The sequence below is a fragment of the Ochotona curzoniae genome, unplaced genomic scaffold, assembly GCF_017591425.1.
Source record: "Ochotona curzoniae isolate NIBS_2020 unplaced genomic scaffold, NIBS_Ocur_1.0 contig_1274, whole genome shotgun sequence".
Classification (NCBI taxonomy): Eukaryota; Metazoa; Chordata; class Mammalia; order Lagomorpha; family Ochotonidae; genus Ochotona; species Ochotona curzoniae.
In genome coordinates, this window is record NW_024465023.1 from 32,236,257 (window position 1) to 32,262,379 (window position 26,123).

The following is a 26,123-nucleotide window of genomic DNA, read 5'->3' on the forward strand; positions in this document are numbered from 1 at the left end:
AAATCATTTTACACATTCCTTTTCACAGGTTCATTATTTATAGTAAAGATCAGCATAAAACAGAGCACTGGAGAGGACCAATAAATTACTATCAGTGATAGCACAGAGTACAAAGGCTCCGAAAGAACAGAGTGAACAAGAGCGGTGAACGGCCACCTTCTACCACGCAAGAACAGACAAGCCTCTGCTTGTTATTTCTTCCTCACACCAAATATAGCCCACAGAGGAAGGCATCCTGTTCCCGCATGACTGCCTTCTGAGGTCTTCAGAATATAACTGGCACTTCAAGTGACCAGATGCATCCCTTTTCACTATCAACACCTGAATAAGCCAAGGTAAATTGGGATACATTAACCATCCCTCTGGGAGAATTAAAAAGAGGCAGAAGTTGTCTGATATCTCAAGACACTGAGAAAAGGGAGATGATGCGTGGTGGCGGTGGCGGAAGGGGAAAGGAAAAGGGCTCGAGGAGGATGAGGCCAGCAAAGTCAGCTCTTTCCAATGTGCAACTGTTCCTAAATTCTCTGATCCTGCTGATCTAGTGTTTCACCAATGGGGGTGGGGGGGGGAGAACCAGAGTTCCTGAGCCCTAGTCAGTTCTAGCCTAGTAACAGGGAGCACACGCTATGGAAAGGTGGTACCCTTTTCACGTATATAAAGCAATTTAAAAGTCTGTCCCACTATGCTCTCATCCAACATGTTCTTCCTGTTGTAAAATCAAAATTGCACTTTTCGTAGAGGTCAGGAGATGCAGGAAAGACTGAGCCACTGTGCTTCACCAAATCAACAGGGACAAAAAGTGGCTGGGTGGGTCGCAGGGGCTGAGGTGGAGGAGGAATCGGAGTGGCTGCTAATGGATACCAGGCTTCTCTGCAGGGTGATGAAAATGGTCTAAAATTAGCGATGATGCTTGCACAACTTTGTGAATATACTAAAAGTCACTGAACTGTACACTTTTAAAAGGCTGAATTTCATGGTAAAGTATATCTCAATAAAGCTGATATAAAAATTCTTAAAAAAATAGTGTCTGGCACACAGTAAGTGGCCAATAAATGTTAGCTATTATTAGAAGTAATATTATTGTCAGCATTTGGCCATCCTAAGGCCAAAGTAAATCCCTAGAAATTCTCTATTTGTAGTAAAATCTCACAGAATTTAGAAAAATGTTTCCAATTTACATACATAGATTAACATTCATACGTTTCTACCCAAATGCTTCCAAAATTAACAGTCTAATTAAGAATCGCTTTACACTGGACTAAAATAGCTGCATGCAATGGATGTTTTGTCAAATCAGGATAAGCTTTAGCTAAGTTCCAATGACTAATGTTATCCAAGAACTTGAACTGATAGGAGATTTTCATTTTCAGCTCCATAAATAGTTTAGTCCAAATACAGTAAACAGAGTACATAAGGTATAACATTCAGTCTCCAAAAACAGGCTTCTCAGCCTTCTAATCACATTTTGGGGAGGTACTGTTTATAAAGACAAATATTCATGCCCTATGACTCTACCTTGTCCAAGAACCCAAAAAACAAAATAAAACAAAACAAAAAAACCACAGCAATGAAAAGATTCAATTCAACTCACATAATAAACCTGTGAAGAGGCCAAAGACTGTAGTAATTAATGGCTGACTTTATACAACTGTATGCACATTCAAACCAGTTGGCATCATTGAAGTATTTCTAATCTAGACAGCAATTAAATCCAGTCTTCAACTCTTGCTATTGCTAAAGAATATGACAACGGCATCTTGTTTTCAGAAGTAGGAGCAGCAAGTGATCAGCCCTGATGGCAGGTGATGCACCACATTGGGCAGTGCTGCTTACATGCTTAACTTTCATCTGAAGCACGACACTGCCCATTTCCCGTGCAGGGCTTCCTCGGTTGGAGGCCCCTGCCTTCCAGTTCTAATTTCTATAATCAGGCATGCACCTTTGCAGCAAATCAGGGAAAGTTGTACTGAAAGTAGACAACTTCCAGACATTCAGATCTTAACATCTGTCACAGAAAGTAATGTACATGTTTGCATATATTAAGGAAATATTCACATCTAATTTTCATAAAGAGACAATGAAATCTCCATTTTATCCACCTTCACTTAGATAGAAACCATTCCCTGTGTCACTGTCACCCAATGGTGACAGATTAATACACAGGATGAGCTGCCCAAGTACTTGATATGCATAACTCCTCCCTATGTACACACATACAAATCCCCCGAAAGTTGTGGTCTTAGGAATTTCTGATCAAATATGTTACCTGAGTAAAATTCAGTGAAGACTTAGTTCCCTTTGAGAAGCATGGTAACTTCTTTAATTTTAACTTACAAACAATGGGACAGGTTATATATAACAACTTTGGAAAAGAAACATTTTTAGTATGAAGTTACAGAACTTGGTGAAAATGGATCAATTTCAAAATCAGGATGAGTTTCAAAATATTTCCTTTACCAAATTAAGACTGACACATTGAGTCTGTCCTCACACTTTAAAAAAGTAAACTGTAATACAGATATATACCCAACAAGTCTGGATAAGGCTGCGATAAAGGGACCAATTTTGCAGTCTGTTGCAACTGAGTACCTTTTCAAGAATCCATTTGGCCTAGTGCTGTGTATGTGGTTCATCATGGGATGGAGAAAAAACATTTTGGAATCATATTACCTATGTGTATGTAATCCTTAAATACAAAATGAATAAATATTTAAATTCTATAATAAAGAAAAAAATGTAGAATAAGCAACTCTTATCTTTATAACTAACTATACATTTACAACGAACAGCTTTCTGCCTGACTCCTAGCCTGCCTATTAGAGTTCCTCAATGTGCAATTTATAGAAGGCAACAGATCATATTACTTTAAAGGAGCCTTGGTTAGCTCAGAATCAGCTTGTCTCAGACAAACTGCTCCCTGAGCGGCCTTCACACTTGCGTGCATAAATCGCTGAAAGTACAAGTAGGTGCATCTGTGCAAAAATCTACTGGTCAAAGGGGGAGGGGCGTAAATCAGCTTCACCAATAAAATCGAAAACTAAGAAAATCAATTGCTATTTCCCAACCTGAAAAACACATATAATGTAAAAACTGCTCAACCCACTATGAAAAGGCAGCAGCAGCTGTAAACTCAACACAGCCTGCACTATGCTTTCAACATCCAGCTGTTCTGTTAATCAGCCACTGGAACAATCCCTTTGTGTTCCCATGGTTAAATGCAGGCTTCTGATGTATCTTCACTTTTCAGTTAGAGACCACACTATAAAGAATAACTTTCTTCGAACTATGAGGCATGCAAGCTGTCTCAGTCCACTCTCATGAAGAGAGGTCTGCCCACATGATAATATGCGTTAGAGAGCTCTACTTGAATACGCTCCAGTTATGGGCCACTGAGAACTTCCGTCCAAGGCAAATGCCACGCTGACTGTTACCATTCTCACAATACACAATGACATCAAGGAAGCAAATTAAAAACTAGAGTGTCTTCCAAGGTGCTGTTAAGCATGGCAGGAATGTGACTACACAAAAAGACTCAAGAGGCTGATTCTTAGGCTCTTTGTGGTTATCCTTTTTTAAAGCAACAAGTGTAGGAATTTTTTTGCAATCAAAAATCTGAATATTGGTTAGCATGCTTTTTCCTCCCACATCTATGAAACTCTCCCCTCTCTGAACCTGTCATTGCCTTTTGGAGCTTGAGACAGAAATTAGAGAAAATGGATAGAGGCATCCATTTTTACTTATGAAAAAAGAGGCATATTCTAATAGTCATAAGGCAATGTGTTTAAGAGCTGCACCTGAACTGGTATTTTCAAACTGAAAATAGCTACCAACTCTATTCAACTTGTAGGATGTATCCATGTGTTCCCAGAGTCATCGCCTGTCACCCAAAACGGACCACAATGACTCCCTCATGCCTTATGGAGGCATGATACTAAAGTGTAGTATGCACATATTTTTCAAAGAAATAATATTAAGAGGGAAAGGACAGCCTTTCAAACATCAGTTCCTTGTAAAAAGTGGCGACAGCGCTACCTGGCTCCCTTTTAATCTCTCCTACCCAGTAACCCAACGCCTCCAAAATGAGAGAAAAAAGGGCCAGAGGCTAAGTTGAATTGTGAACTGCATCTGAAAGATGCGTTTCCAGTTCACACATTTACTGAGCTGCTAGGGAGTAAAGGTGAGAATCATCCAACTGATAACGAAGTAGAAGAGAAAAACAGGATAAACTGCGAGAGCCTTCCGGTTGGGTGGCTGACTGTCAGCAAGAAACGCTGTGGAGGCTGAACAAAAGATAAAACAGAAAGGAACAGTTAATGAGGCAACATTGTCACAATTACTAACATTTACTAAACTTTAGTGTGCTGGGCAAAACCTAGAACAGTAGAATTACACTCAAAGTTCAGCTATTTGAAGGGACTTCAGAAGTTTTTGGAAAATAAAAAGGCACATTTTTTTTTTTTTTTTGGTGTAGTGACCTTTTGAAATCCATGCATTGCTTTTTTTTTTTTTCCATAACATGCATGTTTCATGAACTTTCCTACAGCTCCCTCACCTCTGTGATCCTCAGAGAAAAGGTCGTTCTGCAACATGCTTTTGCAGACAGCTGAGGGCTTCTGGTGTCAAATATTAAAGCGTTACAAGTTTTTGATCATTCCAGATAGAAAGTGGGGTTTCTGACCCTTTTCTGAAGTTACTGGACTGTGGTGAACGGACTTCGAAAGATGAGTAAGGTTTTTTGCTCCTGGGATCAGTGGTTTCACACTGTTACACATTTTGAGTTAACTGTTCTTCTTACGCCAGCATCTTATTTAAATACCACTTCTCTCGTCCACTCAAGAAAAAGTCCTGCTCATCTTTTCACTCCAGTTTCACCCCTGGAGGAAATCCTCCCCTGAACAATAACTTGATATCCTGCCATCCCATGTAGAACTGCCCAATTCCTTCTGCTGTGTCCTTGCAGAAACAGAGAAGTACTGCATAACGATGGTTACAAGCAACACAGAAATGTGGTAGGATAGAGTTCTTACAGGTATGTGATTCTGCGTTGGTTTAAAATTCGACTCTTACACTCACTAATAAAGTGTCTTAGAATAAGGTGTTAAACATCCTTGACCGAACCTCCCGGATAAAATGGAATTAGTATTTAGTACTTATCTATTAGGATTGCTTTGAGGGCTAAACATGACAATACATGACACAGCCCAATGCCAAGCATGTAATACTACAGTGCCTAGTCTATAATAAGCAATCCACAAATGCTAGCCATGATTTTATTACAATGAGTTTGTCAGAAAAAGGTCCATGTCATTTCAAAAGTCCTAAATGAGGACCAAACTGAACGTGGGATAATCTGTTTTTCCAACTTTGTCCATTACTTTAAGAGGAAAAAAAAAAGTGACTCTTTTTTAAGTCCAGAAACCCAACTCAGATAAGATGAATCCCCTCTGTGGATGCCATTGGCGAGAAGCATGTCACCCACATACGTCTCTGGAGTCAGCACTACTTCTCACTGGTCTTCGTATACTAAGATTCATGTTTCTATCTGTTCAGCTATTGTAGAGATGAGTACACACTTACCGATGACAGACCAGGCAAACATTACGATGACAACGAAAAGACGAATCATGAAGTTTATGGGTCCCTGTTCAGCCAAGAGTATCAATCGGCAAATCAGTAGCGCTACTGTCAGGGGGAGGATACAGTAACCCAACACACACAGACTCTGAAAAAATGAGCTAAAAACAACATCCATTGGTAAGCATCATGAATACAGCAGATCAGTATCTTCACACAGCTCATTATACAGATTTCTACACCGTTGATTACTGCTTCCTCCTGATATAATGCCTAAACCTCAATGTTAATTGCATGAGGATAGTCTTCTGTATTTGACACATGCTTTAATTTTCTCTTCCTATATTCTTCCTCTTTCCTTTATCCCCTTAAGAGGCACCCATAAAACACCAGATGATCTACTCTAATTCATAGAGACCTCCTCCTTTTTTTTAAAAAAAGATTTGTTTTATCTTATATTATTTTAAAGACTTATTCATTTTCATTCAACGTCAGATTTACAGAGAAAAAGATATTCCATCCACTGGTTCACTCCCCAACTGGCTGCCAACAGCCAGAGCTGGGCTGATCCAAAGCCAGGAGCCAGGAGCTTCCTCTGGGCATCCCACATAGGACCGGGGCACAAGGACTTGGGCCATCCTGTGCTGCTCTGCCACACCATAAGCAGGGAGTTAAATCAGAAGTGGAGCAGCTGGGAAACAAACTGGTGTTCATACAGGATATCGGTGCCACGGGCAGAGTTCCAGTCCACTACACCACAGCAATGGTCCCATAGAGATCCCATTCTCTTCCTGAACATCTAAGTTGGTAGTCCTTAACCCTTTTTAGTTTATAGATATGAGAATTTGTTGCAAGCTATGGGCCCTCTGTCCAGCAAATGTACATAATTTTTTCTAACACAAAAAAAATTCTACGTGTGACTTCAGACTCTGACTCTGGAGACAGCATCTGAAGCTTATCAAAGGAATCCGGATAATTTAATAAAACAATTCAACTAGGTTATCTCGGTTCACTGGTTTTATTTCCATTTTTAGTTTCTTAAGAGAAAGAGGAAAAGACAGAGAGAAAGAACTTTCTTCTGCCAGGTTCACTTTCCAAATAGCTACAAAGTCTAGGGTTATGCTGGGCCCAAGTCAGGAGCCCAGAATTCCATTAGAGTCTCACACATGGGTGGCAGGGACCTACACACTTGGATTACCTTCTGGTGCCTTTCCAGGCACATTTGCAGGGAGCTGGACAAGAAGTAGAACAACCAGAACTTCATCCAGTTTGCCAATTTGGGAAATCCACTGTTGCCATATCACATGCTCACTGGTTTTTAAGAGAGCTTTTCCCTGGCCCTCCTTTAAAAAAATCCTGTCTTTTCTTGAAAGATGCCTAAATAATCCAACTTTCTGAAAATCTAGGATATTACCACCTGGCAAAGGCTAAAAAAAAATTTTTTTTTAAATGATACTTACATGTTTCCGCCAAGAAGTTTTGAGTTGAGTGTGATGGTAACTGCTCCGAACCAGACAATGACAAATACTTCAGCAAACTGGGGTCCTCCATCTTTTTCATTATCGGATCCTTTTTGCAGCATCCTGTGACAAGGAAACAGCATGAAAACTGCCTACTCTTTTATTTGGAACAACAAAATCAAGACACAGGTTCTCAAACTCTGAACGAGAGTATGGTGCCATACCTGACCTGAAGATCTGTATGTGCCAAAGGGAAAATGTCAGGAGTATTTGACAAAAGCTTTCTTCACATTTCAAATGATTTAAGGCTACAAGGGCATTCCATCTGGCTTTGTTGGAATACTTAACTGGCTTGTCTTCATTGTTTAAGCAGAGGTTATAAATTGAAGGGCCAAATGAGGCACACAGACATTTTAAGGTGGTTTCAAACCTAAATGGACATTTTTCTAAAATTGACATTTTTCTAAAACTAGGAGGTATCACAAAAGAATATGTATATCTGGATTTTTCTTGAAATCCCAAAAGGCTTTCTAACACTAACTTACATTCTAAAACAGCAGCAGCCAGGTGCAGCTGGCACAGCAGCAAGGGCTATACAATCACCCTGCATACATTTATTTCTCTAGCCTTCAGACGCACTTGAATTTGTAACTGGAATTTTAGTTCAGATTCTTGGAACAAAAGAAGTCAATAAACATAGAAAGGTGTTGATTTTTAAAAGTAAAAACATACAGAATATTAGCAAAGGACTTTGCTTTGACATTGAATAGCTAACAGTCTTAAACATCCTCTTCAACAATTTTGCAAACAAACTTTTCAGACTTAGACTACCTGGACTTGGTATTATTTATTTTCCAAAAAATAGTAAGTAAAAGTAAGCTCACTGCAGCTTCTTATTACACAGCACAAAGAAGTCACATAATAAGTGCTGTCCTGCTAGGATGTTTGTTATTCTAGGTAGTTTTGGATTCCCTGGCTACGTATGTTCAATCTCAACTCAAGACAATATTCACAAAGAATACTGCAGTACTCATGACTTGTGTGGAGTCCCTACTGACCGTGCACGGTAGGACAGAAAGAATATTAACTAGCATGAAAATCCAGGAACCCAGACACTGATCTAAGTTCCATCACTAAGAATGTCACTTGGAAGTCCAGTTTCCAATACAAATAAATGGAGTCAAACTACATAATCTCTAAAGTTAACCATTCAAAACCCAAGAAAAATTACATTCTCAAGCTTCTGATATAAACGTTTTCATCAAAATATTGTGACTGGCTCCCTTGACATGTTTATGAAAGGCATAAGAAATAACACTGTACATTACTTATATTAGCATATGCTCAACATACATTTAAAAAAAATTAGTGGAGAAGCCAACAAATAATTGTTGATTTTAGCACTACTGAAGCTTAGATGTGGAAGGGATGCTAAAACTCTTTTATAGATACGGAAGAGACCAAGAATGGTTAGTAGGGAGAGATGTGTCATATCCTAGAAGCAGAGAAAATGGAGTCAGGAAACCTGAGAGTAACTTAGTGATTATTGGGTAGTCTGGAACCTTTCAACTAAGATCATCTATCAAAAAAAAAAGTAAAATAATATTGAGTTCTTGTTATGAGGCTATATAATGTCTCAGGTTAATATATAAAATCTCAGGTTAATTTTCCTTTTCCAGTGGAACCTTCTCCTTTGTTCCTGTCCCTTGATGTATAGAGAAATCTCAAAAAAAAAAATGTATAGGATCAGAGGTAAGTTTATTTTGGTGCAAAAAGTGTTTGAAATTCACGTTTTGCACAAATATACACTTATTTTTGGAAAAAAATATATTTAAAAAGATTTATTTTTATTGGAAAGCCAGAGACAGAGGAGACAGGAGACGCAGAGGAAACTCCACACTAAAGTTTAGTCTAGTTCAAGACTGAAAAAAAAAATGCAACTACAAATACTTACAGTGCCAGTGCCACACAGAGGATCAACGGTCCCCACAAGTCCCCTACGAAGCAAACAAACAAGATTGCAAATAAATAGGTGAGATTTGCTACCCTTATTCTGAGTATCTACCTCTTTCACTCTTGGAATTCACACATCAAGGGTTTTTTGTCTGTTCAAGTCTTCCCACTGCTCCAATTCCTTATTTACATTCCCGTTTCCCAAGTCTGAAAGTACCCTATATCTTTTACGCTTTGTTCATTTCCTATCCCGCAAGTGATTCTTCTCCCTATCAACTAAGCCAGATTCTAGCATGCTACAATTAAAGACCAAAAAAATATGCAGTCAAAAGACTTACGTGCCTCACCCTGCGTGTTCAGAAAGAAGACCACAGTGAAGTCATATCACCAATCCAAGACAAGGCTAATCATGCTTGGTTCACAAATGTGAAAAATGAAGCCAAGAAGGAAGTGACTTGCTCTAGGTTATAGGGAAAACTGAGCGGGACCGAACCTAAGCCACTTGATTCTTTACCTAAAGTTTTTGCCATCCTGTCATACCAAATCCTTTTCTTAATCCAAACATAAAACTAACATGGAATTGCTGTCCTTTTAGGTAAAACAACAACAACAAAAAACCCAACAAAAACAGCCCAATATTGGTAATGTCATAAGGTTAAATTTTAGCAACATGCGAGAGCTTTCTGAAAACCATAAAAGGCTCTGCAGTTTTGGCCTGGTGGCTAAGACCATAGTTGAGACAGCCACATCCCAGATTTAAGTTTCTGGGTTTGTGTCCCAGCTTCGTTCTCAACTTCAGCATCCTGCTATGGCCCCTGAGAGGCAGCAGGGGAGAGCTGGGACTTTGCCACCCACGTGGGAGATCTGGATTGAGTTTCTGACTCCTGGATTCAGCCCCCTGCCACTGCAGACATTTGGGGACAGATCTAGCAAACAGGAATGCTCTCTGTCTTATTTGCCTCCCCAATAAATAAAACCGTCAGCATCAGCTCCAGCAAAAGGTGACCGAGAATCAATACTTGTTGAGGATTAGTATACCAACAGTTTGGTTACATGGCTTAGAGCACAAGGACTTTGCTCAACCATCGGAAATAGTGATGACAGCTCTGCCTTTAAGTTGACATGTATATAATTTTCCTAAGAGAGGTGTATGTGTATGTGCCCCCCCACACACAGATAGTATGTTTTAACCAATTACATACGCAATTTTTAAAGATTTATTTATCTTATAGGAAAGGCAGATTGAAAGAGAGAAGGTGAGACAGAGAGACAGCTCTTCCATCCACTGGCTCACTCCCCAAATGGTCACAATTTCCAGAGCTGATCTGATCTGAAGCCAGGAACCAGCGCTTATTCTGGTTCTCCCACATGAATGCAGGGTCCCAAGGCTTGGGGCCAGCCTCCTCTGCTTTTCCAGGCCATAAACAGGGAGCTGGAAGGGAAGTGGAGTAGCAGGGACACAATCCTGCACCCATATGGGATCCTGGTGCTTGCAAGGGGAAGATTAACCAATTGAACCATCACATCAGGCCCAATTAACACAATATTTTGTGTATTTTGGAAAAGATGCAGAAAGCTATAATCTAACAATTAAAATTTTGTTAACCTTATTTTATCAATTGGAAGACAAGTCTAACGACATTAATATTCTACTTTTAATGAACTGAAGATCACAATCTATAATAGCATTTTTAGCTATTAAACTTACAATCTGTATATGTATGTATATCAAAAATTTACTACTCTATTTCTTTTTAAAATTGTATTTATTTATTTTCATTTTATTCGAAGGCAGGGAGGAGCAAAAACAGATCATCCACCTGCTAGTTCATTCCCGCAATGCTTTCAACAGCTTGGGCTGGACCAGGTTAAAGCCAGGAGCACAGGACTCAACCTGGGTCCCCCAAGGTGATGGCAGGCAGGAACACAAATATTTGAACCCTCATCAGCGGTCTCCCAAGGTGTGAATTAAAAGGAAGCCAGTATCTGGAGCTGCGCTGAGACTGAACCCTGGAAATTCTAACAAGGGGTATGGGCATTCCAAATGGTTTCAACTGCTGTACCAAGTGCAAAGCACCCATCTGATTATGTTTATCACTCAGAGGCTTGGCACACTCTCAGTGCTGTACTTCTATCACCGCCATCCATCTCCACATTCCTCCCCTGCTCCAGCATCTGCCAGCCAATGCTGCGGCAAAACCCAACCAACCCACACTCATTCTGACTTATGCATGCACCAATAGGAACAGTCCAACCCAGCCTGACTTTCCCTTGATCCAGCCCACATTAGGCCAACAGGTGTTGTAGCCCCACCCAGCCTGGTCTGCTTCCATCCTACCTCTTGCTCTCTCCAGTGGGAGTGGTGGTCCAGCAGGGGAGACCCACGCAGCCCCTCTACTGGGTTCACCCCCTCCCTACCTGTGTCTCACGTGTGCTGCTTGGGTGCTGCGGCCCAGTCTGGCCTGGCCCGCCTCTCCTGAACATCTGCCAGTGTGTGCTGTAGCCTGGCTCGGCCCAGCCCAGCCCCAGTTCCAGCTCAGGTTGGTGGGGGCTACAACCTAGCCTGGACCATCTGGTCAGACCATCTGGCCAGCCCCAGTCCTGGCCCTCATGTGAACTGGCTTGTGTTGTGGCCTAGCCCGGCCTAGCCACACTCCATTCTGGTGCTCAGATTTGCCCAGTCTGATACGCCCCGACCTGCGCCAAAAGTATATCATCAGTGGGTACCGTTCCCTGGCCTGGTCCAGGCTGCTCCCTGTCGTGGTTCTTGTGCTCACCGCAGGGACTGTGTCCCAACAGAGGAGTTAGTGGAAGATGTCTTTATATTCGGGACAACAGTGGTAAGGTGAAAAGGATACTGATTTTAAAACTGGATTGTAATCCTGCCTGTCTGATACAGATAGGATAACTGGCTTCCTCGAGACTCATTTTTCTTATCTGTTAAATAGGCGTAACTCCTACTCCACAAAGTTGTTGGAAAGATTAAGTAACAATGTGGCAGCAGAAGGGGGAGCTACCTATCATTTCTGGAGTGCCTGCCAGATACTAGAAACTATGCATGGTGGTTTATATGCACTTCTTTTTTTATTTTTAAAGATTTAGCTATTTTTATTGGAAAGTCAGATATACAGAGAGGAGAGGAAAGACAGAGAGGAAGATCTTCCATCCACTGATTCACTCCCCAACTGGTCTCAATGACTGGAGCTGCGCCAATATGAAGCCAGGAGCCAGGAGCCTCTCCCAGGTCTCCCACGCAGGTACAGGGTCTCAAGGCTTTGGGCCGTCCTCGACTGCTTTCCCAGGCCACAAGCAAGGAGCTGGATGGGAAGCGGGGCCACCAGGATTAGAACCAGTACCCATATGGGATCCTTGTACGTGCAAGGCGAGGACTTTAGCCACTAGGCTACCGCACTGGGCCCTGTGGTAAAGATTAGATATGGAAGTGCATATACGGCTGAGCACAATAGCCTAGTGGTTAAAGTTCTTGCCTGGCACGTACCAGAATCCCATATGGGCGCCTGTTCTAATCCCAGCAGCCCTGCTTCCCTTCCAGCCATCAGAATAACTGAGAGTTTTGAAAACAGAAATGTCAAGAAGAGTAATATCAATATGTCAGTCATTAATATCTGCTATTATTCTAGCTTAACATACAAAATGTCTGACTTTCCCTTACAGACTTAGTTCTTTGGTCAAAGTCCCTGTGTGTTGGCAGCTTGCAGAAATACGTTTTGAAATATCTACAGTAGCATGTCCCAGGTGAGAGCACACAGAATATACTTATTGAGAAACTAAACCAAGCAAAATGTTTCAACTCCTGAAATTCCACTCTAATTTTTCAATTTCTTCCAAAACTTGACAAATGTTTCCATCCCAGTTAATGACACCCGTCTTATTACCACAGAGCCTCTGTCTTACAAGTGCTTAAAATCCCAGTTACAATGGGATTAAAAATCCTTAAAAACCACACATACTCACAGTCTCTCAAAAGGGCACTGCTTTTCCTGGGATACAGAACATGCATGAATTTTTTCCCAACTGATTTGAGATCACGCATCTGAAAGACATAAGCAAACCTGTTGTAACATAGTGACCGAGATTGCCCAGCAGCCTCCTCACGGAATTTGCTAGAATTTCTAAATCCCCTGGGAGCTCTTCACTTGATTTTAGAAAGAAAACAGAGGATCAGGATATGCTTTTCTGACGGACCCCTTAAGCCAACATTAAGCTTTTCCACATCCATCAAAGTTCCATTTTGATTTTGAAAACTTCATAAAGAACACAGCCCTCCTGACATGTTCGTTAAAGAAACTAAAATAACAGAACTACAAAAAGCTCGTGTGCAGGACATGGTATGCGATGTTTGGTTTATATATGATGAGGTCTCAAGGTCCAATCAGCCCGCTCCCTAGACACCACATTTTTGGCAATACATAAGAGAAATTAATTTCCACCATCCCCAGTGTCACGAGTAAATGAATCCCATAAGCCAAACACAAAAAATAAAGATAAATCAGGAAGGGTTCCATAATGCAAATACAGCTTCTTAAAATACAACGGACATAATTCTGTCCTAGTTCTTTTCACCTAAATATTTCTCCATTTCATTAAAAAAAAACTTGGTAAATATAATCATTAATGGTTGCGTAGCATTGTACCGCGTGAACAGAACGGTTTGCTTAACACACATATCCCTTCGGCTGGGCACTTAAGTTGATTCCAACTTTCCATTATAATGAAAAATGCTATAACAAAAGCTCTTGTATACTGGTATTTTTCTGCGTCTATAAACTTTTGCACTTTGAAATTTTTTTCTTTATACTATAGTCAGAAACACAGAATTAGTGATTCAAAAAGATTCGTTAAAGTTCTTGATATTCATTGTATCTCAATTATTCGCTGCAAAGGCTGTGCCAAATTATTGTTGTGAGGAGAATTTTAAACCAATAAAAAATCAAATAGCAGTAAATCAAACAAAAATATTCAAGAGTGCGATGAGTTATTTAGAAACGCTCTCAACTCAAGTCGTCTGACTTACAATGGTGTTACGGACAGACTCATTCAATGTAGAAGTGTCAAATTCTCGAATCCTGGATCGCACAGGAATGGTGATTTCGCCTTCGATAGGAATGTCACGGGAAATGGCTATTTCAGAAAGGCCTGCAAACTGAGAAGAGATAGGAGGAAAAAAATTAAAACCTTCAACAAACTGTAGCATTCCTCAAAGACATCAATTCCTATAGCACACATATCTTTTTGTAGGATTTTGCACAGTAGTTACAGTAGATGTTAGGTCAACACACTTTAAGTAATGCACTTAAAACTATACTTCTCAAACAGTTACTTCTTTTCACTTAAAGGAGAAAAAAATATTTTTCATTACCTATCCCCATGTATTCAGATAGATAGTTAGATATAGATACGGATAAAAATATCCTATAAGGAAAAAATATAAACATATTTTCTTGCCATCAAATTTCTGGTTTCTTTAAACTGCAAAATCTCCACATGACACAAGCTATCATAACTGAGATCATTGCAGAGTTATTGAAACAAGTGATCTTTAAGAAAATACATCATAAGCCATACTGCTGCAGCAGGTCATCTTCGTAGGCTCTAGCGCCCGCTGCTGGCTAAAAAAAGCATTACATGAAAGGAGCAGGGAACTGGGGAAAGAAATTCATAGCGAAAGATATCTACATCTTTTACCAGGTTTTCCAGTAATACAAACCAAATAACTTTCAAATGGATAAATAACATGAATTTTCAAGCTGTTACATTTATCTTTCAAATTTATCACAACTGAAACTTTGGAATCTACAACTTTCTAAGAAAACAGAAGTAAGTAATCCTTTCAGCACAATTTTGGTCCAGTAGGCATAATTTTTAGTTAGCAACAACTGCAACTAAATGAAACACACTGAAATTCTAAGGAGAAATATTGAAGTTTCTGGAAGAAGTAGAATTTTAGGAAGTATATTCATGCTGTAGGAAAAATGAAGCTCAAAGAACTTATGAAAAATAAACTTTCAACTACACTCCTATTTTTTTTTAATTATTTTTATTGGAAAGTCAGATTTACAGAGAGAAGGAAAGACAAGAGAAAGATCTTTCAACTGATGATTCACTCCCCAAGTGGCCGCAATGGCTGGAGCTGAGCCAATCTGAAGCCAGGAGCCAGGAGCCTCATCCAGGTCTCCCTCACAGGTGCAGGGTCCCAAGGCTTTGGGCCGTCCTCGACTGCTTTCCCAGGCCACAAGCAGGAAGCTGGATGGGAAGCGGGGCTGCCGGGACACTAACCGGTGCCCTAAGGGATCACAGGGCTTGTAAGGTGAGGATTTAGTCATTGAGCCATTCATTGTGCCATCCTCCCCCATACTCCTATTTTTAAAATGTAATGAAAAAGCTGTATGATTTTTTAAAAATATTCCCTACAGAACAATGGGAGGGAAGCAGAGAAGCCAGACTTGTTTGAATACAGACTATTCTGTATGAGTTGAGATCATAGAAAATTCACATAATCATGGAAATTAAAATTAAATTTTAAAACACGTAATACTTGAATTAAATACATGCTACACTGAGAGCAGCTATTTCAACAGATCATATCATACTAAATTGTCTTGGTTGGAATGAAGAAAGCTGGAAAGAACATCCCCCCTCGCCATGACAATGAGAAACAGCTACATAAACTACAAACTGCGTAGCTGAGGTTGTAGGATGGCCAGACGGCCTGGATGAAATCGAATGAAAGAAAGGTGCTCCCGACACGGGATTTTGTATTTATCTACCACCTCAAAGTAAAAAAAAAAAAAAAAAGAAGAAACTGGACACGCCCAGCAATGATTAAGAACAAAATCTTAATTGCTCAAAGCCACATCTGGACTTGCACGGGAGTATGAAGTCGTAGAAGCAACAGAACAAGAGTTCACACCCACTTGCACCCTCTTCTCCACAAACTTCCAATGCCTGTTCACAAAAAAAAAAAAAAAAAAAAAAAAAGACTGGAGGGACAACAATGTTGCAAGTACAGGAGAAGGAAGCAGCTGGCACTCGGGCGTCGGGGCAAACCACAGGGCACCACCCTGACGTTTTCCTTGAAGCTTTTTGGGGAAGCACAACAAATTCTGTCTGCACATAGAGAAATCCAATGCAGCTGGGGAAATGGAAAAGGAAAATCTTTCTACTCCTAGAAAGAACTAACAAAGCCCCACTCAGGAGACCCAGAACACACAGCCTCAACAAAGAAACCCTCCTCTCTAATCTCTACCACCAGGTTAGCAAGGATAGGCTAAGAATCTACAAGAGTTGGCTGCTAGAGTTTGGAGATCTGACATGAGACACTAGGGCAAAGACAGCTGAATATAGAACCGGAATAAGAAAAACACTGGGACCACCTAGTACCCACTCTAAGTGCAAAGTCATGGTGGAGGAAGTTGAAGTTGCTGATGTGTGCCAGGCAAGCATGACAAAACCCAAACACAGCCGAACTCCTAACTAAACTGACTTAACCTCACAGTGGCAACAGAGCAGAAGAGGTAAGCGAGCTGTGCCACTTCTGACAGTCTATCGCTTTGGGCATGACACTTGGCCTTCAATTTTAAACAAAAAAAAGGTACCTCCCCTCACACACAATCCACAATGACAAGACAAAGCAAGTAATAAAACATGTCCCCGTTTTCAAAAAGGTAAGAAAAGAAATTAAGATGACTATAGTTAACATGTTATAAGCACTTAAGCACATACATGAATGATGGTGCGTTTCTGCAGCAATGGATTAAGAGTCAGATGCCAATGCTAGAAACAAATGAACAAAGTAACATGCAGAAGGCTTATGCCAGCCTTATTAGCAAACTCAGCACAGCCGAAGGGAAAAAGCCAATGCTAGGTCAGTAACCAAGACCAAAACTGACACAAAAAGAGAAGAGTTAAAAAAAGGAAAACAGAATAGAGCAACGAAGAGCTGCTAGACAATATTAAATAATATATTTAATAAATATTAAATAATGACAAGAGATAACAGACCTGGAAAAAAAAAGTCTTAAAAAAGACAATCATTGAAAAGTTTCCAACATTAATAAAAGACATCAAAATGACAGCCTCAAGCCCAGGGAATCTCCCAGTCAAGAACAATGCCAAGGATGTCTCTCCCTCTCCCTCTCTCCTTTGTTTGCAACCAAAATGAAAAAAAAAAAGAAAAAATGATCTTCAAAAAGATAAATGCCAAAAGACAAAAACAAACACAAAAATCCATAAAGCTCGACACACTCAAAACTTCTGAGTACTACTAACCTAGACAAAATCTTGCCATAGGAAGATACCTTGCAATCACAGAACTAGCTGTAAGGCGCCTCACCGGAAAACACACAGCGCAGGAGAAGATGGAGGGACCGTTTTAGAGTGCTACACAAAACTGTCAACCCCAAATGCCAAACTCAGCAAAACAGAGCTACAGCAAACAAAGGCCCAAAACAAGAGTTTTCAGACAAACAACAGCTCTGACATCACTACAAGATATTAGGTGAGGCTCTTTAGAAGCAGCACTCTGACTAAAAGGAAGTGGATTTACATAAAGAAATGAAGATCATACACACACACACACACACACACACACACACACACATAAGCAGTTGTCACCCTTTTTGTAAAGAGCCAAAAAATAAATACAAGGAAACTTCCAAAGTTCATAAACAATTATAAAATAATGCTGGTACAAATGATATTTTTAAATCCATGAGCAGGTTTTTTTTAGACATATTCATTTGAAAGGGAAAAAGAGAAAGTGAGAAAGAGAGAGACAGAGAGATCTTCCATCCACTGGTTCACTCCCCAAACATTTGAAAGAACCTGAGTGTTTGGCCAGGCCTAAGCCAGGAATCAGACAACTCCACCTGGGTCTCCCATGAGGATGGCAGGGACCCAAGCACTTACGATGTCCTAAGCTGCTTTCTCAGCTACATTAGCACAAGTGGAGCAATCCAGCATCACAAGGATGGCTTAGTCCACTGCGCCAACCCCTATGCAGTATTTCTTTAAACATGCATCTTCTGTGAACTTTCTGAAGCCTCTGTGCACTTCTGATTTTGAGAACCATATGCTTTCTGTTCTGACTATTCAACTTTGTTGGTCTAGCACGGAAATAATCAAAAACAATACACAACCAAGTATAGCTGTGCTCCCATAAAACTTTCTTTACCTAAACAGACAATAAGCCAGCTCTTAAACTAGAAAAACACAACATTTAGCAGATACTGTATTTTTGAACATTGACAAGATATGTGATGAAAAGGAACTATTTTTAACTGGGCTGTCATTCTTCTAAGAAACAGAATTTGCATTGCTTAGAGTTACTTATTAAACATTTACTAATTTAGTGATGCCTGGGATTTCCTTCAAAATAACATAGAATTGGGGAAAGCTATAAAAGAAAGATGATTGGTTATAAACCGATACTTACTGAAGCTGGGTATGTTGGGATCCATTTTACCATTCTACTTTTGTGTATCCAGAAATTATTTTTTTAAGATTTATTTATTTTTATTGGAAACAGATAAGATTTACACAGACAAGGAGAGACAAAGATCTTCCATCTACTGGTTCACTCCTCAAGTGGCACACACAGCCAGAGCTGAGCCAATCTGAAGCCAGGAGCTTTTTCCTCTCTCATGTGGGTCCAGGGTCTAAAGGCTTTGGACCATCCCACACTGCTTTCCCAGGCCATAAGCACGTAGCTGAATGGGAAGTACAGCAGCCAGGATGTGTACCAGTGCCCATATGGGTTGTCAGCACATGCAAGGTGAGGACTTAACCATTGAGCCATTGCATCAGGCCAAAAATTTAGAAACATTTCATTTTAGGTGCTTTCTGCAGCCAGCATCCTGGTGTCATGAGTTAAGCTGCCTTCAATGCAAGTATCAGCTCCAGCTCCCTGTACAACACCTGGTAAAGCAGAAGACAGTCCAAGTCCTTGGGGGCCCACACACCCACGTGAGACAACTGGATGAGACTCCCGGTTTCAATGTGGCCCAGCCATGGCCAATACAGCTATTTTGGGAGTGAATAGAGAATCTCTCTAACTCAGACTTTAAAATAAATAAATCTTAAAAAAAAATCTCGGGTGCTTTTAATTTATTCTTCCTTCCTCCTTTCAAATTGTATTTAAGAGGAATCAAGCCACTAAGAGTTTAGGCTGTGCAGGCAATATGTGAACAGAGGAACATTTCACAAAATATCACAAGGATATAATCAGCCAAGGATAAGTCAAATAACCCAACTTAAGCAAATAAAGCATGTCTAAAAAGAGGATATAACATATTAAAACAGATTTAACATAATGTAATTTGCTGACCTTATCTTGGTCCTTATTTGAACAAAACATATTTTCTTTAGAAACTTGAGAGAAAATGAACACACAGAGGGATTAGATGACAGTGTTAGTTTTGGTATATGTGGTAATAAAACAAAGTCCTTTAACTATTAAAAAAACATTCTGAAGTATTTACAGGTGAAGTGATAGGTCTGATATTTGCATTAAATTACTCAGAAAAGATCATAAAAGACAAAGAAAGACTAGAGACAATAACAGATTGGAAACAACTACGCAGAAATAACAACCAAACGCAACACGGGATCCTGGATAAGATCCTGGAACAAAAAAAGAACATTAGTGGAAAACCTGGCAAACTTCAAACACCATCCATCATTTAGTTAACAGTATGGTACCAATGCTAACTTCCTGGTTTTGGTAACCATATTATACTTATGCACATAATATCTTAGGAATCTAGGTGAGGTGTTTATAGGAACCCTCCCTACTCTTTTTGCAACTTTCATGTTTAAATCATTCAGAATACAGTGAAAAAAATCTCCAGAAAAAATGTGAGGAGAGCATAATGTTGATAGGTACATGGAGTTCATTCTGCCATTCTCCATGTTTTATACGTATATATGGCAGTTTCTATAATAAAATGTAGAAACAGACCACATCCTTGTTTCTGTCATTCTCTCAAACTACTCTTCCTCCTCTCCTCCTTCCAGATCAAACTTCTTTATACTCTCCCAGGCAATCCTGTGTCGTCTTGCACTGGACTTGTCACACTATGATCGACACAAGCAGTTTCCAGTTTTCATCCCCTTCAAGTACACTGCAGCATTTCCTAAATAAACCACTGCTTCTTCACGCTACATTCATTCTCTTTTCACTGTTAGGACACAGTGCTGTCAAGCTCCAAGATGGCCTGTTTCCAGTTTCTTTGCTGTCTGCTACTGCAAGGGAAGATAGAGCAGTACAGTAGAAGCAGCAGGTTTGGAAGCCAGGCAGGGCACTGTTCTCACAGGGAAACAATGCTGCTATAATTAACACCTGCATAATGGCTAGTACAAAGTCAATGCTCATCACAAGCATGTGGAGAATACTGGGTAAGAGCTCAGGCTATTCAAGTTGGATAGCCTGGACTGAAACTCCATCAATTACTCCATCAATTACTATCCATGTAATAATGATCAAGTTCCTTCACATCTCTTGTGCCTCAGTTTCTTCATCTGCAAAACTGAAGTAACATGATCATTATTACAGGGCTGTTGTAAGGAAGAAAAATATTGGGGCCACCACCTGCAGTGCCTGTACCCCATATTAGCTGCAGTTCAAGTGTTGGCTGCTCCACTTCCAATCCAGCTCCCTGGTAATGCACTTAGGATAGCAGCAGAAGATGGTACAAGAGTTTGGGTCCCCGCACCCATGTGGCTGATTCAGAAGAACCCCCCACCACACACACACCAAAAAGAAAAAGAGGTTGCAACACCCAGGGCTGGACCAAGCCAAAGCCAGATGCCTGGAAATCCATCTAGGCCTCCCATGTGTGGATAGTAGGGCCCCAAGCACATGAACTATTTTATTGCTTTCCCAGGCACATTAGCAAGATGCTGGGTTAGAAACAGAGCAACCAGAACTGCAACTGGCATTCTGACACTGGATGCCAGGGTCACAGGCAATGGCTTAACCTGCTATACACAATGCTGCCTCCTGGCTGTTCCGTGTCTATTTCCCCTGGTGGGAACCTCTTAGCTCCAAAACGTCATGAATGACAAAGTATGTTGTGTTATTTATGGTGGGCTGATCGTTTACACTAACAGGTTAGTCAAAGTAGACCCAGATAGTTTATACTGAGACAGCTCAGGACAAGAGTTGAACACATCAGAGAGGACAAATAGGATTGGAAAGTGGGGGTTCTGGGGTCAGCATTATGGAGCAGCAGGTTAAGCTGACACAAAGACAGCATCCCTCATCACAGTGCTGGTTTAAGTCCCAGGTACTTGGCTTCCAATCAATCCTGTTCATGTGCCTGGGAAGGCACAGCCCAAGTACTTGTGTGCCACTTGTGGGAAACCAGGATAGAGTTCCTGGCTCATGGCTTCAACCTGGCTGTTGTAGCCATGTGGGGATTGAACCAGTGAACGAAAAAGCTGCCTTTCCCTCTCTCACTCTTTCAAATAAATAACAAAATAAACCTTAAAAAAAAAAAGAAAAGAAAGTTGGAGCTTTAAGTTACAAGCTATAATCCCAAATTTGGAAGAGGGAAGTGGAAATTGGTTCATTATGTGGTTACTGATCCAAACAATCATGCCTACATAATGAATCCCCAATAAGAACATCTAGACACTGAGTAAGCTTTCCTGGCTAGCACACGCTGCGTACTGTCACACCGACAGACCAGGAAGGTAATGCATCATGACTCCACAAGGAGAAATCAGGCCACGTTGGTTTGGGGACTTGCTCTGACCTTCCTAGTCTCTGCATCATTCCTTTCTTCTCGTTTGGATTAGTTATCTTTTGATTGGAACAAAACTCTTGAGTACAGTGCCCTCCTGAGTCTGCCAGCCAATCTAGTGAACTGTGGGACCAGAAATCTGGGGAGCCCCTGACTTGGTAGGCAGCTGGCCAGATGTGAGGGTTGTTGTAGTAATTCTCAAACTTGCAGCTGATGTCTGAAGTCAGAGTAGCCTTGTAGGCCACTGTGCCCTCACCCTGTGAAGACTGATTAGGTAACTGGTCTCAGAAATCATTGCAGTCACTAAGATGTCATGTACTTTCCCACCCCAGACCTCATCTCAACCCTTCTTGAACATCTCTTCTGAATACAACTAGTAGCACTGTTCCACGGGCTGAGCCTCCATTTAGGGAAGACCCACTTGTCTAACGGACCAGACTCCCAGGCCCTCAGCTAATGGAACCTGCTCTCTGAACAGCCCTCAGTGGAAGAGGAAGTTTGGACTACATTCTCCTAGTTCCCATATGCAGGTAAGCTTTTGTACACTTACAGAATGTGTACATGAGAATTCTCCTTCCTGCCCCCCAGCCACAGACAGGTGTGATCCAAGATGCTTTCATACCTGTGGAGGGAACTCCCACATCAGTGTCTAGTTCTCACCTCTTCCAAGCCCTGATGTCCAGGCTGCTAAGTTTGATTACCCATTGGGCATCTTTTGACAGGCCTATAAAAATCTCAACCTAAACATGTGGCAAGCTGAGGTCATCAAACTTTTAGAGCCCTCAACCAGCTAAGCCTTCTTGGATGCTATCTGCTGTTGCTCAGGGCATGCCTGCTGGTTGCCTCAGGAGTCTACAACTTGGCTTTTCCGACTGCAGTGCTACAGCAGCATCACAAGGGAGCTTGGTTTAGAAACACAGAATCTCTTGGGCCCAGCAGTGTGGCCTAGCGGCTAAAGTCCTCACCTTGAACGCGCCAGGATCCCATAGGGGTGCTGGTTCTAATCCCAGCAGCCCACTTCCCATCCAGCTCCCTGCTTGTGGCCTGGGAAAGCAATGGAGGACGACACAAAGTCTTGGGACCCTGCACCCGTGTGGGAGACCCAGAAGAGGTTCCTGATTCCCGGCTTCGCATCGGCATAGTATCGGCTGTTGTGCTCACTTGGGGAGTGAATCATCAGTAGGAAGATCTTCCTCTCTGTCTCTCCTCCTCTCTGCATATCTGACTTTGTAATAAAATGAATAAATTTAAAAAAAGAAACACAGAATCTCAGGCTTCGATTCCAGACCTATTATATCAAAATCTATAATTGAACAAGATGTCTCAGATGAATGCTATGCATGTTAAACTTGGAACACACTTATCTAAGACACACTCAACCCTCACAGAGTCCTCCTTGACTCTCCTTTGTGTCTCACCATTGCTTCAGTCCAGGTGCTGATCACTTCCGGAACTGCAATAGCTTCACTGGGTCTTCAGATTCCAAACACTCTCCACTGTTGTCAAATTCACTATTTTAAATCCTTCCCTCCTCAAACATTTCCATCAGCTCCTCAGAAGCTGTTAAACCTGTCAGCTTCGTAGTTAATAAGAACTATGGTATGTTATGTATTATAGGATTACAATAATTATAATGTTCAATAAGAATTATTCTGTTACTCTATGACCATTATGTATCAGGTACTCTATTAAGCTTCTTAACGCGTGTAATTCACCAAACAACTATGAATCAAGTATTGTATTTCGATTTCACAGGTGGGGAAACTGAGGCATGAAAGGATTTGGTCATTTTTCCACTATCCTGCTGGTTAAGCAAAAGTGTTTAAACTCAAATCTAGGCAACTGGATTCTGGAACACACATTCCTAACCATGCTTCCATACTGACTCCTAATGTTTATCTCCTAAGAATTCCTAACCATGCCTTAGCCACAGTGACTTATCCCTTGTTCAAATTTTACTGGATGTTGCTCTACAAACACATTAGCACCTTCCGGCTTCTGTCCAAGAGAGACTGTGCAGCACACACAGGAAGAAAAAAAAAAAGGTGTTTCAGAATCAGACCTAGGTTCAAATTTCAGTCCAGGCTTGACTGGATATAAACCATAGGGAAATTACCAAACCCTTCAGCATCTCACTTCCTCATCTGTTAAGCAAAATGCAATTAGCCACCTAACTGAAACAACTGTTGTGACATTTAGAACATAGCAGGGGTTGTCTAGCACAATGGCTGACACACTGCATGTACTCAAATAGTGACTGGAATTTCCAACCCTATCCATCATTTAAGGTCTTCTCAAAGAAAACCCCTATCATGTAGCTTGCTTGGTAACCAACTGGATGTAACAGCACCTTCTGCATTTTCCTAACATTTTTGTGTAATCTGCTCTATTAAAAATGGCCCTATTTTAGCACTGTATATTTGTCTTGTCCCTTCAAATCAGCACCACAGGCATGGATCCTTTGTATTTCCCACAGCAGCTGGCACAGCGCATTACACATGTGAGTGTTAATAAACATCTGTTGAGTGGAGATGGGCTGAATACTGAGTAATGAGGGACCAGAACCACTAAAGTGAATTAAAGGTACAGAAGAGGGGTGGGGCAGTTTAGACCAAAGATAGAAACTGAAATTGCTAGGTGCCTGTAATTATGTCATGGTAGGAACTACAGGTATATGAACTCATTTAATCCGTTCCCTAGTCCTGTGATGAACTTCTGTCATCCTTTTCCAATTGAGGAAACGAAGACTCAACGTAATTTTATTCAAGATCACAACTGTTGAGAGCTGAGCTCAACTTACTCTCTTGCATCACCCTCAGCGTTTCCAAGGGTACTAGAAGACAAAGGATGGTTCAATAAATATTTGTTGAAGGCATGAAAAAAAAAATGAACAAATGAACAGCTAGAACAAGAATTCAGTTCACTTGATTTCCAGTTTAGTTCTCTACTATGTAAAGCTGCCAATTTAAAACAAGAAAAGGAAGTTGCATTTATTGAGCAACTACTATATACCTAAACACTTGGAAAGGAGAGACATGGGCAGAATGTTAATTACACTCCTCAGTAGTGATTGCATCAGATCTAATTATGTCATTTCATCTTCCTAAAAGCTCTGAGACGTGTGATTTTTTTATCTCCATTTTATATCTTAAAAAAAAAAAAACTCCACAAAACGGCTTGCCCCAGTGCACACAAATAGCAGAGTGGGTGGATTTCCACCCTGGTTAAGTTTAAGTCCAATGCCTGTGTCTGCGTTTTCGCCTTGTGCGTGGAACAGAAGCCCTAGCCCCTGTAGAGTCAAGAGGAAGCAAAGAAAGTAATTGTGAAAAGGATGACAAGGAGCCGCAATGGAGAGGGCAGGGTTTCCACGTAGCCCACTGGGCTCACTGAGCAAGACTCAAGTCATACGCAATCAAAACACTGACGTCCCACGTGAGGTCAGCGCTCCTTACTGCTAGGAAGCTGCTACTGCAACCAGGGTTAGGGACGGGTCTTGATCAAATGAGGGGGCAGTGAAAGGCAAGAAATCATTTGAGGATCGGCAATTCACACAAAGTAGGAAGTGAGAATGAGTTCTGCGAGTACGGAAAAGGAGACTGGAATTGCACACACACACACACACACAAAAAAAAAGATGTGGGAGGGACGAGGAAGGCAGGAAGGACAGGGGGTTAGCCCGCAAAACAGGTGCAGTGTTGGGACTGGTTCTGGCACAGAAAGGGCCTGCCGGGCAAAAGGGGCTCCGGCTCTCTCAGGCCACAAGCTCGTCCCCCGACTTCCTCGGGGGGCACTCTGCCTCACCCTCGGTCCCTTTTGTTGCAGATCCCAAGCTCACCAATGGCTTGGGCGATGTCCCCGGGTCTCCTGGAGACTGCGCCGCTTCCGCCATCTTGGGCCTCCTTCTCCGGGGTCGTACCCACAGCTCTTTGCGGAACCTGAAACGTGGAGGGGCGCGGCCGGTCAGCGCGTCAGAGCGTTGCGGCCGCGTCACTGGCTGGCGCCTGCAGACAGCCGGCGGCCGCCCCTATGCTGTCCCTGGTAGTTAGCTAGTGGCGGAGCGTTCTCCGTCGTCTGGCGTCTCCGGGCCCCCGGATCCAGCTAGGCATGCTTCCTGTTTGAACACTCCTCAGATCGCCCCGTCGTCGTCTCATACAGACCGCGGCTTCCGTTTCTCCCTGGCAGATCCCACGCACCCGTCTCCCGCACCCGGGAGTCGGCTCCAAGGGCCCGCCCCGCCTAGCGCGGCGCTTATTTAGCAACAGCCTGGCGCCTCCCTCCAATGTCTACCCCGCAACTTCTCTCCCGACCTCAGAACAGAGAGCCAGTCCTCCCCGCATTCGTCCCCGCTGCTTCCCTTCACTTCCCATTCCCT

At 41.6% G+C, this 26,123-nt stretch overlaps 1 protein-coding gene across 1 annotated transcript; it reads right to left on the reverse strand.

Moving 5' to 3' along the window:
- YIPF6 (Yip1 domain family member 6) lies at positions 1-25,693 on the reverse strand. Its single transcript, XM_041000947.1, has 7 exons — positions 25,587-25,693; positions 14,023-14,151; positions 12,963-13,041; positions 8,989-9,031; positions 7,035-7,157; positions 5,578-5,735; positions 1-4,280 (listed from the first exon to the last, which is right to left on the reverse strand). Exons 1-7 carry the CDS (start codon positions 25,638-25,640, stop codon positions 4,165-4,167), a joined length of 702 nt encoding a protein of 233 aa, XP_040856881.1. The 5' UTR covers positions 25,641-25,693; the 3' UTR covers positions 1-4,164.
- Between the last annotated feature and the right edge of the window lie 430 nt (positions 25,694-26,123).

What these genes read in the sequence shown, in the direction of transcription:
- YIPF6 (XM_041000947.1), bottom strand. Translation starts at nt 25,640, where the DNA reads ATGGCGGAAGCGGCGCAGTCTCCAGGAGACCCGGGGACATCGCCCAAG. An exon ending in AGTCTGTCCGTAACACCATT is followed by an intron (nt 13,042 to 14,022) that starts GTAAGTCAGACG and finishes TATGTCTTTCAG; the next exon opens with ATGCGTGATCTCAAATCAGT. An exon ending in CTCTGTGTGGCACTGGCACT is followed by an intron (nt 7,158 to 8,988) that starts GTAAGTATTTGT and finishes TCCTTGTCACAG; the next exon opens with GATGCTGCAAAAAGGATCCG.